General features: G+C 31.1%; 1 protein-coding gene across 1 annotated transcript in view; it reads left to right on the forward strand.

The window, feature by feature from the left end:
* The window catches only part of Dh44-R2 (Diuretic hormone 44 receptor 2), a gene marked incomplete at its 5' end in the record, with an annotated part of 201,664 nt that overhangs the window by 124,355 nt on the left and 63,699 nt on the right, over positions 1-13,610 (forward strand). The window contains 2 exon segments of the mRNA XM_067047906.1: positions 1,157-1,250; positions 12,873-12,953. Coding sequence (XP_066904007.1) covers positions 1,157-1,250; positions 12,873-12,953 — 175 coding nt within the window.

Here is a 13,610-nt window from a genome sequence, read left to right on the forward strand (position 1 = left end):
TTTGAGAAACATTGGTCTATATCATCGATATTTATGTTACATCTACGATTATATTTTGATAAAATGAAAACTATACCTCTACAACTGCAATTCGTTCATGATCCCGCACAAACGCCAGATTTTTCCATAATTAACAGTACCCTGGACTGGCTGGACCTTGAGGGCTCCCCGAATCACAGGGTCGACAAGGCTATAGTAACAGAATAAATAATTAATGAGGTGTAGATAGTTGACCGTAGATTAACGATTGGAGAAGTTTGTCGGGGGGTGCGGTCACCAAAGAACAACATAAATAAACAAAACAATATTTATTTATTTTATGCTGACGTTTTCGTTGTTTTAAGCCTAGTTTCTACGCCATAATCCCTGAAACTCAGGTCGAAACGTCAGCATAAAATAAATAAATATTGTTTTCTTTATTTGTGTTGTTCTTTCCTGACCGCACCCCCCGACAAACTTCTCCAATAATTAAGAATAAATAATTATCTGCCGGATTCGAATCCGTGTCCTTAGAGTTGATAGAACAGTGCCTTATCACTGAGACACTCTGCTCGTCTATCATTATATTTTTAAAATATTAAATATAAGCTTTTGCATTCATAATATAATATAAGCTTTATTATTATAAAATTATGAATGAATAATGTAGTTGCAAAATATTGCTGAACTAAGTACCGCTAACCACTAAGAGAGTGGATTAATTAGATCTCTGACTAATTAACTGGTAATTTGCAGTTAATTAGTCTTGATTAATTTGATGGTAAACCATATGCATTTTTCAATCATTACATTTAAATATTCTCAGGCAGGATAAAGGTGTTTCTTATTGCCAAAACATTTTATCACAAATATTTGTTACAAGAATCCATGATAAAGTCAATTGTTACATATGATCAATCCTTGTTTATGTAATAAAGTAATATATTTCTAGGATTGAGTATAATGAATGTTAAAATCATTGGAAATGTGACCTTTAAAAAGTTACTTCAGTGGGCCAAGTACTTGCATCGATTGTTGTGCAAGTGCAATGTAAATATGTAATGTATAAATCTGATTATATCAGTTAGAGAATTTTATTAACTAGGATTGTCTATGAATTATTAAAAATTTTATATTTAAGTTTGATATTAGATCTAAATTTGATTTTTTCTTTCAGGTTTCAATGCATACGAATTCAATATCCTGTTTAATATTGTTCACACTTCTTCATTACTTCATTTTAACGAATTTCTTTTGGATGTTCGTTGAAGGTGAGAAAAATAAATTAATACTCTGTTAAAAAGATTATAATTATGTGTATATTTATATTATATATATATTTTCTCTAAAATACTATGTGTATTATAAAAATACTAAAATGCATGTATAACGTATATCCATTGAACAGACTATGAATCAATGAAAAAAATTTTAATAATAAATCATAGGGTACAATCATATGGTTTTAGTCTTCAGGAAGGTACGAGATATGGATAACTCCTCAACACTACACCATTTAAATGCTGTGCCTTATATTGTTTAGTGCATGAACTTCTTTAGTTGAACTTTAGATCTGCATTAGATATGGCAGGGCCAGTATATGGTTATAAAATACTCAAAAGTATGAAAACTTGAACTGGTTTCAATTATTAACAGTTTGAAAGACGTTCGGGTAAAAAATTTGGGTCTTGTTGATTCTATCTTTTCTATATTTCATTTATTTGATGAGTCAGCCTCAGAAGAACGATCACGAAGTCATATAGGAATATATAATATAATAATAAAAGAGTGTAATAAAATATTTAAAGTAAAACTTTTGGTGTTTTATGATATTTGATTGAGGCCATGTGTTGAGAAATTAGGTTGTGCAGACTTTGAAGATGACAGAATTTGATTATACATTACAAAATTAGTTCACAGATTTAAAAAAAAAAATATCTTTATTGAAATTTACAACTGTATATAATATAATACATTCAGTAAATTTGTTCTTAGTTAAAATGGAGTGTTACAGGCGTGTAGAGAAACTACCGATTGGTAGCACTCTAATAACATTTTACATTAGCTGGTCTCATGGCCATCTTCTTTTTAGGCGCCTCGGAGGATTGTCAGGAATGGAAGAGGATGCAAGGTTAGAGACTAGGGGGTTCGAGTGGTTAGAGAGTTTATAATGGAAGGAGTCATATCTGGTTCGGGCTAGATCGGTTACATAGGGAACGAGCATTGAGGATTTTACGAAGGATTTTGGATTGAATAAGAGAGGAATTCCAAGGTTTATTGGAACCCCAAAGCTCCATATGTCCAGATTGGTCTTATTACAGTCATGCAGATCAGTCTTTTGTAATGAATTGGAAGTTTAGACCATTTGTTTAGTAAGAGCTGTAATAGTCGAAATCGACGTGCAGTTTCCTGTCTTTTCAGTCTTGTGTGAGGATTCCAGGTTAATCGTTTGTCCAGATGTAGTCCAAGGTAGCGGATCTGTTCGACAGGGCTAAGAGTAACAATATTAAATGAAACTGTAGGGCAGTCGATAGGTTTACGACGAAGGGTAAAGGTGATTTGATGGGATTTGTTGGAATTTATCTTAATCCTCCAATTACGACACCATTCTTCGAGGGCTGTGATATGGGGACGTACAGATGACAGTATTTTATTATTAAAATTATGAAGATAAAATGAATTATATCAGTGATTTCTTATAACTGTTTTTATTTATTTATGTTTATTTTGGTATCTATTAATACATTTACCAGTAGTTGATTTTTTTTTTAACTCCGATCTTTAGTATTTATTATTTTAGTGAAAATTTTTCCGTATATGAATTTTTTAATTCATGTATAGGCAATCCCCTCAGAAAGCTCGATCTAATTAAATCTATTTAAAAATTCTTAAAGTCGTAATCGAAATCTCTAAAAAATAACGAATTACATATATTCGAATATATTTTGTAGCTAAAGTAAAAAATAGCAAACAATTATGAAACATCACATTAAACGAATGACATTGATGTATTTTTGGAGGATTAGTTATTTGTTCGTACTCCGTCATTCGTTCACAACGTTTTACCAATTTATATACAAGGTTGTAGAGGGAAGAATACAGTCATGTATAAAATATTTTCTATTAATTTACACATTCTATCCATTTGTTCATACCGGTTAAAAATTGACGAATTTTTTCATCATTTCTGAAATTGCAATAATGGCAATTTTTAACTATTTAAACCAAAAGAGAAATGTGTGGAATTTTCATTGTATCCTCGGCAATATGTTCACAGAAGAATACATGTATCGAATATATATTATATTCAACAATATTATATCCTATCGAACAATTTCAGTTGTCATGTAATTTAAAGATATATATTATTCTATTTTCCAGAGGAAAACATCCGAGTAGATTGAACTATAAAATAATTGACAATAATATTGTTAAAGCTTGGAAAATGAAGAAATTTGAAGTAACATTCCCTGCACTACAAATCTTGCATATCCTTGCGAATATTAATTAATTGATTAAAATCCTCCAATGAGAAGACTATATCAATAATTAAAAGCCCCTGCTACTGAATGCCTCTGTTGGCCTGAGACTCGTTAACTTGTCACACAAGCGATTTATTTATTTGTAATCAAATCTATATGTAAATATCTCGATCCGGGACTTGGGACTACATCTGGACCAACGACTGACATGGAATCCTTATACAAGATTGAAAAGACATGAAACTGCTCGTCGATTCCGACTATTACAACAATTACTAGACCAACGGTTCAATCCATAACAAAAGACTGATCTACTTGAATATAATAAGGCCTAACCGGTCATACGGAGTTGAGCTTTGGGGCTCCACTATACCATCAAATCCCTCTCTTATCCTTACAGTCTAAAATCCTTAGTCTTCCTTACTTTGTCACAAATCAAGTCATCCATCAAGACCTCAATGTTCCATATGATGTTGATTTGGCCAGAACTAGATACCAATTCTTCCTTGATACCTTCCCAACCACCCAATTGGTTCTTACCTGGCTTCTCCTTCAATACCTGATAATCCCCCTTGGCCTCTGAAAAGAAGGTAACCCCGAGATCTTCTTCTCTAGTAACGTTATTGGAGTTCTATCAATGGGTAGATTCTCCACATGTATGTATCATGTCATTTCATATCGAATAGCAAATTTACCAGTTTCATATAGTTTTTATTATACAGTATTCACAATTAAAAGTATTACAAATATGAGGATTATTAAGGTGCATGAATATGGGACAATAGTCCCGAAACGTTGTAAAAATATAGAAAATATATAGAATAATTTATCTTCAACTTTTGGAAGTTTTTTAACCTCAAACAATTTATAGAATTTTTTTTGAATTTATTTAACGTTTTATAATTTTCGGTATTGTATGAAACTGCGATGAAGAGGGTAGATGAAAGGTTTATTAAGGATGGCGTTAAAAGAAGATTCCTATTCAGGACCGAGTACTCCGCCGTTTACTCCTTTTTTACTTCTCAAACGGAATTACTAATCTTCCTCCTTTCATGGAAGAGTTATATTTTTACACTATAATCTCGTATCGCTAGTAAATAGGAGTTATTTTTGTCAAAATATCCTATAAAATAATCAAGTATTTCTCTCCACTCAGCTATTATTCCTTTCCCTTTCTCGATTTTTTTGGACTTTATACATAATCTTAAACGATTTTTGTTGTTTTCAATAGCTCCTACCAGATAGATGAGTGAGAATGACTAGCAGTGGTAACATTATTAGAAATTTTTTTTCCTATCCCACTAAAATAGAATAAAATTAAATTGGTAGGTTGCGTTACGTATGGTTACATAATTTAAATTGGATATTATCTTTTTCTACCGGTGGTACTTGAAGGTATACGGTGAAATACTTATCTTGTTGTTTTGATGTGTCCGTTCCATATGAATTTTATTAGAAAATATCTGGAGGTGAGGAGCCTCCTCATGTAGATTAAGCAGAGAAGAGAAATTAAAAAAGTTAATATTTATAGACAAAATATAATGTTAAATAATAAAAACCAGTCAGAAGTCGAAAAAAAAAAAGAGTAGGGGAGAGAGGGGGTTCATGAGGAGTTAACCTTTTCTGCCCTGCTACCTCGCAGGAAGGGGAGTTAGGGTGATTGATTGGAAGATGGGATTGAAGGAAGCAGGAAGACTGTCAAAGACCTTGATGTGTCTTCGTGTGATGAGTTGCTGTACAATTTCTAGCTATAGGTCGTTACGAATGTAAGTGATGTTACGTCTTTCTAGAGATGTTCTGTAGTGTGCTGTTTTGATATTGTTGTAGTGATTTCAGGGCTGTTGGGTAGAGAAAATGTAGTAGTGGTGCACCGTGTAGGAGTGATGGTCGTAGTATTACTTTGTAGATGAGTAATTTGAGTCTGTGTGACAGCCCTGGTGAATAGATTAGGTGTTTGAGTTGGTATGATGTTGATTTGACGATCTGTATTCTGTTTTGTATGTGTGGAGGGAATGATAGGTGTGATATTAGAGAATTGTAAATCGGTCAAAAATAAGAAGGGTTCTTCGGCCCTTAGCGAACCAATGAAATAGCGACGAATGAAAATCTTTTAAACAATTTATTAGTTTTTTCAAACCCTATTATAACAATACAATTGTTATTGTTAAAAACAATCTGCTTGAATTAAAAGTTAAAAAAATCTCTTCGCTGGTTACCAGCAAAATGATGGCCCAGGATGGACGAGGGTTAAAATAATTTCAACTCTGCTTCAAGATACTCGTATTTCACATAGGCAAGTATAAATATAGAAATATGATGGCAATATTATTATGTCCATGACGATCTAACGCTGTCCTTTTATGAAATTTAAAATCTTAAATTTAAAATAAAGCTACATTATAAAACCTATATAACTATTCTAAATTCTGATTCCTTTACAGAAAAAAAAATTATGATAAGAAAAAAAAAACAATAAATTATATTGTAATGTCAATAATTTATGTAGATGTACCCATATCATTATTTATATAATTATATTGTTATATTTGTATACTTACATAACTACATCGTCATATAATAATATTTAAATTCGTTTTATTTAATGGACGCTTGAAGTAATTTCGTCCCTAGTTGCTCATGGTGGCAGTATATTACTTTTAAATATTTTCCATATGTTAGGAAGATCTATAGAAATAAACCAAGAATTTCCAATTCCCCGAGAAAAAAAAAATTAATGCTCAGACAAATTTCAATTCAACATGGAAAAAATTTTTTTTTTAGTAAATATCTATTTTGTATGTTATAATTTAAATATTTAATCTTCGTCATGTAGACATTCTAATATATTTAATATAATTATCATAAAATAAAAACAAAACATAATCAAATTAAAAATATCGGAGCTATTGATGACCTCAAAAATCGAATTTGGAACAACTGTACGCCAATAGGATTTATTCCTAGGCAGGTTTTTATTTATTTTGTGAAGGACCCATGGAATAAATTTTTACTTTCCAACTCCGGCCAGAATAGGTTGTCTACCTAAAGATTAACCACCCTGTATGACAAATACGGCCGGCTAAAAAAAACGAAAAAAGAAAGTAACGCTAATATTTTACTCTCAAATGACAAATTATTAACCATTAAGTTTAAATAATTGTTTACCCAATCGAAATGGTGAGAAAGCATACTGACCTATATTTGTAAATTTACTTGGAAAATATTTTTTTTAATGAATAACTAGATTTAAGTAATTATTTTATTATTTAAAAAAAAAATTATCAAATTGATAGATATTACAATCTGCCACACTATTGTTGACAATAGGTAATAGTGATGAATCATCACATTCACACTAAAATAAAATAAAATAAGAATGAAAATAAATAAATAAATGGAAGAAATTTAAAAAAAAAAGTACATAAAAATAAATAAAATCTCTCTTAAATTAGGTAATTATAGTCAAAAAAATTAATTCGAATCACAAAGGAGGACTGTTCAACGGAATCCATGCTTTGTATATTTATTTTAATGAAAGCAGGGTTAATTAAAGTAGTACTTTTCAAACACAAACGTAAAATGTAGAGCCACATCTTTTAAATTCCACTCCTCAAAGAATACAGGCACGTGTTCGGAATATCACCTGTATTGCATACAAAAGTAAAAGATCTACGGGTAACCTAATATGATGATTATAATTGAAGAAACCGAGATGAATACGGAATTTATAAAATTTAGTATATGAGGATACGGGAGGTGTTTCTAGTTCTTTCAGCTCTGGGATAATATTATTTATTCAATAACTGACTCTCAAAGTAGAATTATTAATATCAGGTCTATATATTATTAACAAATTAAATAATGAGATTTGAGAGTCACAATTTTAAACTCTTTTCACTAACATAACGTCTCAAACAGAAAGGCAGAGACTGAAGAAGCAATTTTTTATTTTCTGCCCAGTGTATTACATATTTTAATTATTACATTATTCATGTGCATCCCCTTGAATTAATGGATAACACATTATCCATCTGTAATTTATGCAATAAATGGAAGTATTCTTGATTATTTTGTAGGAAGATAGTCCGGGTGGCGGTCAATATTGATACCTTTATTGCAGAAGAGAACTATTTATTTAACCAACATTTCGGCCCAATTTGAAGGACTTCCTCAGGGCTGTCACACTGAAACAAAGATGACAACTAACGAGAGTTATTACTAAAACCCAAATACTTTTAAAATTTTCAAAACATTAGACTACTGAGAAAACTACATTTACACATGCATAAGCAAAATTAGTTCACGTAATCTGATACAACACTACATCATTTAATGGAAGATTATTGATTGACCGTGTGTATAGATGAATGGAATATGGTCCGGGTGCGGTTAAAAAACCTCAAATAGTAGATAATTATACTATTTTTATTGAGCCAAAGTTTCGCCCCACGTTGCAGGGCTTCGTCAGGGCTAAAAAAGATACAAACACTTGACATAGTTACAAAAAATAAATAAAAAAACATAAGTGGAAAATAACAGGGGTATGTAATGAAAAGTAAAATATAATAAAATAATAATAATAAAAAAAATAAAGGTTGTAAACAGTAAATGAAAAGGGTAATAGTAACAGATAGGTAAGAGACAAAATAAGATAAGAGATATTAAACAAGGTACAAATTAAGAGATGAAAAAAGAAAAGAATAAACTCAAATGATGGGATAGAATTCATACCTGTTTTGACGGAAGTCAAAGTCAGAGTGAGCCGTTTGTATTGGGAGGAGTGGGGATGGTAGTTTAGCCTTAATTACGAAAATAATTTTAAAGTAAACATTGTAAAAAAAAAATATTTAAATTAAATTAAAAAAATAAATGGTAATATACCTAATAGAGGGGGAGAAGAGATATTTGCAAAATTATAAATAAAAAAAAAATCCTCATAGATAGAAAAACCAAGGAGAAATAAAGTATAAAATAATGGGATACAATATGTGTAAGTGATTAAGAAAGACAATATACCAAATGAGTGGGGATACAGAGAAGTGTAAATTATAATAGAAAATTAATAATAAAGTAATTAATATAAGTACACTTAAGAAGGTAACACATAAATATAAATTAAAAGATAAGATACATGAATATAAATGAAACAGGAAGGATAGTAAATATAAAAATAATTAAATAAATGATGAGAATTTAGAGAAACAAGAATATAAGATATGACATGAAAGTAAGCTTCTGAAATGCAGACCAAAGTGAAAAGAAGTATTATGAGGGTTTTATTACATTCAAAATCTGTCGATATGTTAAGGGAGATACAGTCTTTATCAACTTTATGATTGACGGAATTCGCAGTTAAATTTATGTAAATGGACTCCGAGATGAGACGTTTGGTATGGTTGGGAACAGTGGCAAGAATGGAAGAATTGTCGAAATTAAAAGTATGATTCAGGTTTAATGCGTGTTCTGAAAATTTAGATGCAAGAGGATTACAGGAGTTGATGGAAGTTTTGTGCTGGGAAATGCGGTTCTTAAGTTGGTTTTTAGTTTCGCCGATATAGAAGGAATTGCAGCATGGGGTTGAACAGGGTATCCGGTAAACCACATTGGAACGGAGTAAGAGAGGAATAGGGTCTTTCCTTTCAATTTGGAAAAAAGATAGGAAATTTTATTGTGGGACTTTAAGCCAAGACGTAGGGTGGGAATAGTGGATCATAAGGATTTTTGAATTTTATCAGAAAGAAGGGGATATACGGAAGGGACCTGTACTGAAAAAGTGGTGGAGTGGGCTGAGAAGGGTTGAGGACAGGAGGGATTGGAGTAACACGGCTAATGTAAGAATTGAGTAGTTTGTTAGTAATTTTCTGAGGGAAATTGTTGTTAAATAGGATCTGTTTAATACGTTGTATGTTGGTCTGGTGGTATTGAGGGTCAGAAAGAGAAAAGGATCGGTGAATAAGGTTCTTAGCAACAATAATAATTTGGTGATAAGGGTGTTGAGAAAAATAGTTGAGGAGTCTACCAGAATAAGTGGGTTTGGTATGCCAATTAGTGGATAGGGAGCCATCGGAATTTTGGGTGAGAAGTTTGGGTCTTGTTGATTCTATCTTTTCTATATTTCATTTATTTGATGAGTCAGCTTCAGAAGAACGATCACGAAGTCGTATAGGAATATATAATATATTAATAAAAGAGTGCAATAAAATATTTAAAGTAAAACTTTTGATGTTTTATGATATTTGATTGAGGGCATGTGATGATAAATTAGGTAGCGTAGACTGTGAAAATGGCAATATTTTATTATAAATTACAAAATTAGTGCACAGATTCTGATACAGCTCATATTAGACCAATTTGAGACTAATCCCCAACATCCTTCCAAATTCTGGGCTAACTCGATTAGCCGTTTTTGAAATAGAGATATTCTAGAAAAATATGTTTGCGCATCCGTAATCGAAAGTACTGGACGGAACCTGATAAAATTAATGTGGTACTAGGGGTTAACCCTAACTATCCCTGAAAAGTTGAACAAAATCTGATAAACTATACGGTTTATTATGCTCTACCATACAAACACGGAACAAAATTTGTTTCTTGACGTCTTAAGCGTCAATTATATAATGGTGTCGTTACTGGAGAAATAAAATAAATTCTAATAAATCCCATTTACATACAAAGAACCATAAAATGCTGTCCAGTTTACCTGGATTCCAGAAATGTTATGCTGTGATTATGTTAATATATTGCCCTAGCTTAGCTAAACCAAACCATACCAGGAGAGGAGAATTATTTTAACAGAATAATTTATGATCATATTTGAAATCTTTGATCCTACATTAGTCAGTTGTCCATAAATTCATGAATTCATGGAACCTGTGTGTTTAATGCACCTTCAATTTTCTCTCATCAAAGCCAGCTAATAGTGAAGATTAGCAAACCAACTGATTATTAATGGAATGATGTGTGTTATCATGTATTATGATTATATTAAAGACAAATTAAAATTTTTAACTAACATATAAGTCATTCTTCAGAAATATCAGAATTCCCAGTAAAATATAACTAAGATGTTTCCTGCATTTTTAGTCCTTTATTTTTACTTTATGAACATTATGCATGTCTGGAAAAAATCCATGAAATGAGCACAAATATTAATACTTCAGATCATAATAAAGTTTTTTATCGATATAACATCCATTGTAGAATGGTGTCGTTACTGGAGAAATAAAATAAATTCTAACAAATCCCATCAAATCACTTTTACTCCCCGTTGCACACCCATGACATTCTTTTCTACAGTATGATTCTTTAATTTCCCACTAACGCCTGTTGAACGGATAAATTCATTACTTAAGACTTACAGGCGACTTACTTATAATCCTAATACAAGACTGAAAAAACAAAAAAACTGCTCATAGATTCTAATTCCCATATCTATATTCAAACTTCTCATTTACTTTAAAAATTCGTATGCAATACGTTCGTCAAACCTATTTCGACATACAGAATTGAGCTTTGAGGATGTCTATATTCATTTCTCGGCCCCTCCGTGAATTAAATTTTGATCGACCCTGGTGGAATTCGAACCCAAAACCTTCTAAACTAAGTGCTCTGGGACCCTCGCCCCAGCCCACTCAGCTATCAGGTCATATATACCTCAATATCCCATGTTTTGCTGATTTCGCTCGAAATAGATATCCATTCTTTAATTCCTTAATCCTTGCCCACATAAACTCATTACTTCTGAACCTTTTATCACAATCTATTCCTGATAACACTTTGAGGTATCTGAAAATAAGATAACCACGGAACCATCTCATATTAAAATAGTAATTGAAGTGCTAGTGTTCTTAGTATCCTTTACAAGATTCTACCATGAGTTCAAATTCATGAGTGTATTTCACTATAAATAAATTTTTAAGATGACTTTATTCTGTTAAAAAATACTGCCAAATGGTCCTCAAATATTTGTGGATATTTACTTGGTTTCACCCCTAGATACACATCAATCATTGGGTTATAATTAGATAACTGGGATTTTGAGAACCAACATTCAAAGAGCACTGAGAATTGAAAATTAGGCACATTTACAGCTGAATATTTTCTCTATAAATAATTAGGCAAAAGGAAAATTCACGAAAAATGTCATCGTTAGAAACCTGAGATTAAAAAACGAATAAAAAAACAAAACACGGTATTGTTTATGAAGGTACCCTCTTCATGTAGACTGGAAGTGTGGAAGAGCTGCAAATCGAAAAGTACTACAATAGAGCCCATGTTAACGCGAGTTAACGAACGCTATAGTATTTAACAGCTATTATTATAAACAGACTATCATTATAAACTATATAGTATTAACTATAGACATCTGGCACATTTCGACAGACACTGAACATAGAGGAAGTGAAATTTCCTTAGTATTCTATATCAATGTAAAAAAGCAAGGGTTGACACTTAAGCAGGTACAAGCTGTCATCTCACAATGAACTTGCATCAGTCTAACTATTTTATGTTTAACACATGTAAGTCAGTTCTCACGAGTCCTTAGGTCATAGTCCCTTACTCCTAATTTCTTGGAAGCCTGGCCACCCTGTTTCTAGTCACGCCTTTTTCCCCCTCCCAGATATTTATTTCTAATTTCATAGGCTCTCTAGGCTCCACCTAATTTCCTAAATTGTCTGATTGGTCCAAACCCCTTCTCCTATTTCACTATTCTTCCTACCCCCTCTTCACAAGTGCACATATATATTTCCTAGCACTAGATACCTAAGCTAGAGGAGAGACACTCTGTAACAGTGAAACTAACATGTAGTTCTTGTAAATATGTTAGAATAAAGTCATTTTAGTCTTCACTGATTTTTATAAAACATAAAAATAATATAATATAAAACATAAATGTTATTTAATTCGCGAGTAACGAATATTACTCTTCTAACTCATGTTAAATATCGTATATTTAAGACAGTTTTGTCCAGGAGACTGGGTTTAAATTTTGGGGACTATGCTCTCAAAATGTCTACAAAAAATATCTTAGTAAACATGACTTAAAATACTAACAAAGTTTCTAAAAAAAGATTTACTCTGTATTTCGATCTTCTCTCGTCGATTTAGAAACCCAACTTATTTATAACCTAACTTTTACTGCTACAGGGAAATGCGTGGAAACTGGAATTTTGAACATTTCTCTAAAATATTACAAATAAAACTTTCACATAAAATCTTAATTAAAGGTAATTTGATACTAAAACTGTTTACCTAATAACCGCTGTTTTTTTTTTTTAAATTTCATTAAGTCAATTTTCTTTAAGCTATCTTTCAACTAAGACACAAATTCCATCGTTTTGAGATTATAACCCATATTTTTACTAACATTATAATTTTTATGAACCTAATATTTGTCTATTCAATTTATAGGATTATACCTGTACATGCTCGTCGTTGAGACTTTTACAAGGGAAAACATTGGCCTGAGAGCTTATCTGGCGATCGGATGGGGTAAGTATATTGTTAATAATTAATACAACCCTATTCTAACAAAGAAAACTATCGCTACATTGCTAATATAACCAATATTATATATATTGTAGAAATATTATATATATTGCAGCTATATTATATGTATGGAGAAAGTTAATTTATTTCCAATAACATTAATATTATAATACTACCATAGAGGCTCAATTTTGGAAATAATGGTTTCGGACTGATGCTTAATAGACCTTCCTGTTTAAACTTTAGTATTCTCCATTATTTTATAATATATAGACTTCATCTTTATTTCTACGTATCATTATTTTTCTTGATACTTCTTTCTAATTTTTTAACTTTATTATCCTTATATTCTCAATTTTACTCAACTCAGTTTTGTAAACATAATAATACTTGTTTGTAAACATTGTGAAAACCCATCTTCAACACGTCTCGTGTGGATCTTACCTGAAGCTCTCTCTGTTCATTTAAAGATTTTATAAGAAAGATACACTTCTTATAAAACAGCAGGGTCCAAAGACAGAAGGTGAAACTCTCCACTTATTGCATTTTCAATTTTGATTAAGAACAAATCAAAGTAAATACATAAAATTAAACTTAAACATATATTAAATAAATCAAATGATATCCTTATTAAGTCTCAATATTCTTTATTATATCAAT

This window comes from Halyomorpha halys, unplaced genomic scaffold (assembly GCF_000696795.3).
Source record: "Halyomorpha halys isolate HHAL.00 unplaced genomic scaffold, Hhal_1.1 Scaffold589.1, whole genome shotgun sequence".
Classification (NCBI taxonomy): Eukaryota; Metazoa; Arthropoda; class Insecta; order Hemiptera; family Pentatomidae; genus Halyomorpha; species Halyomorpha halys.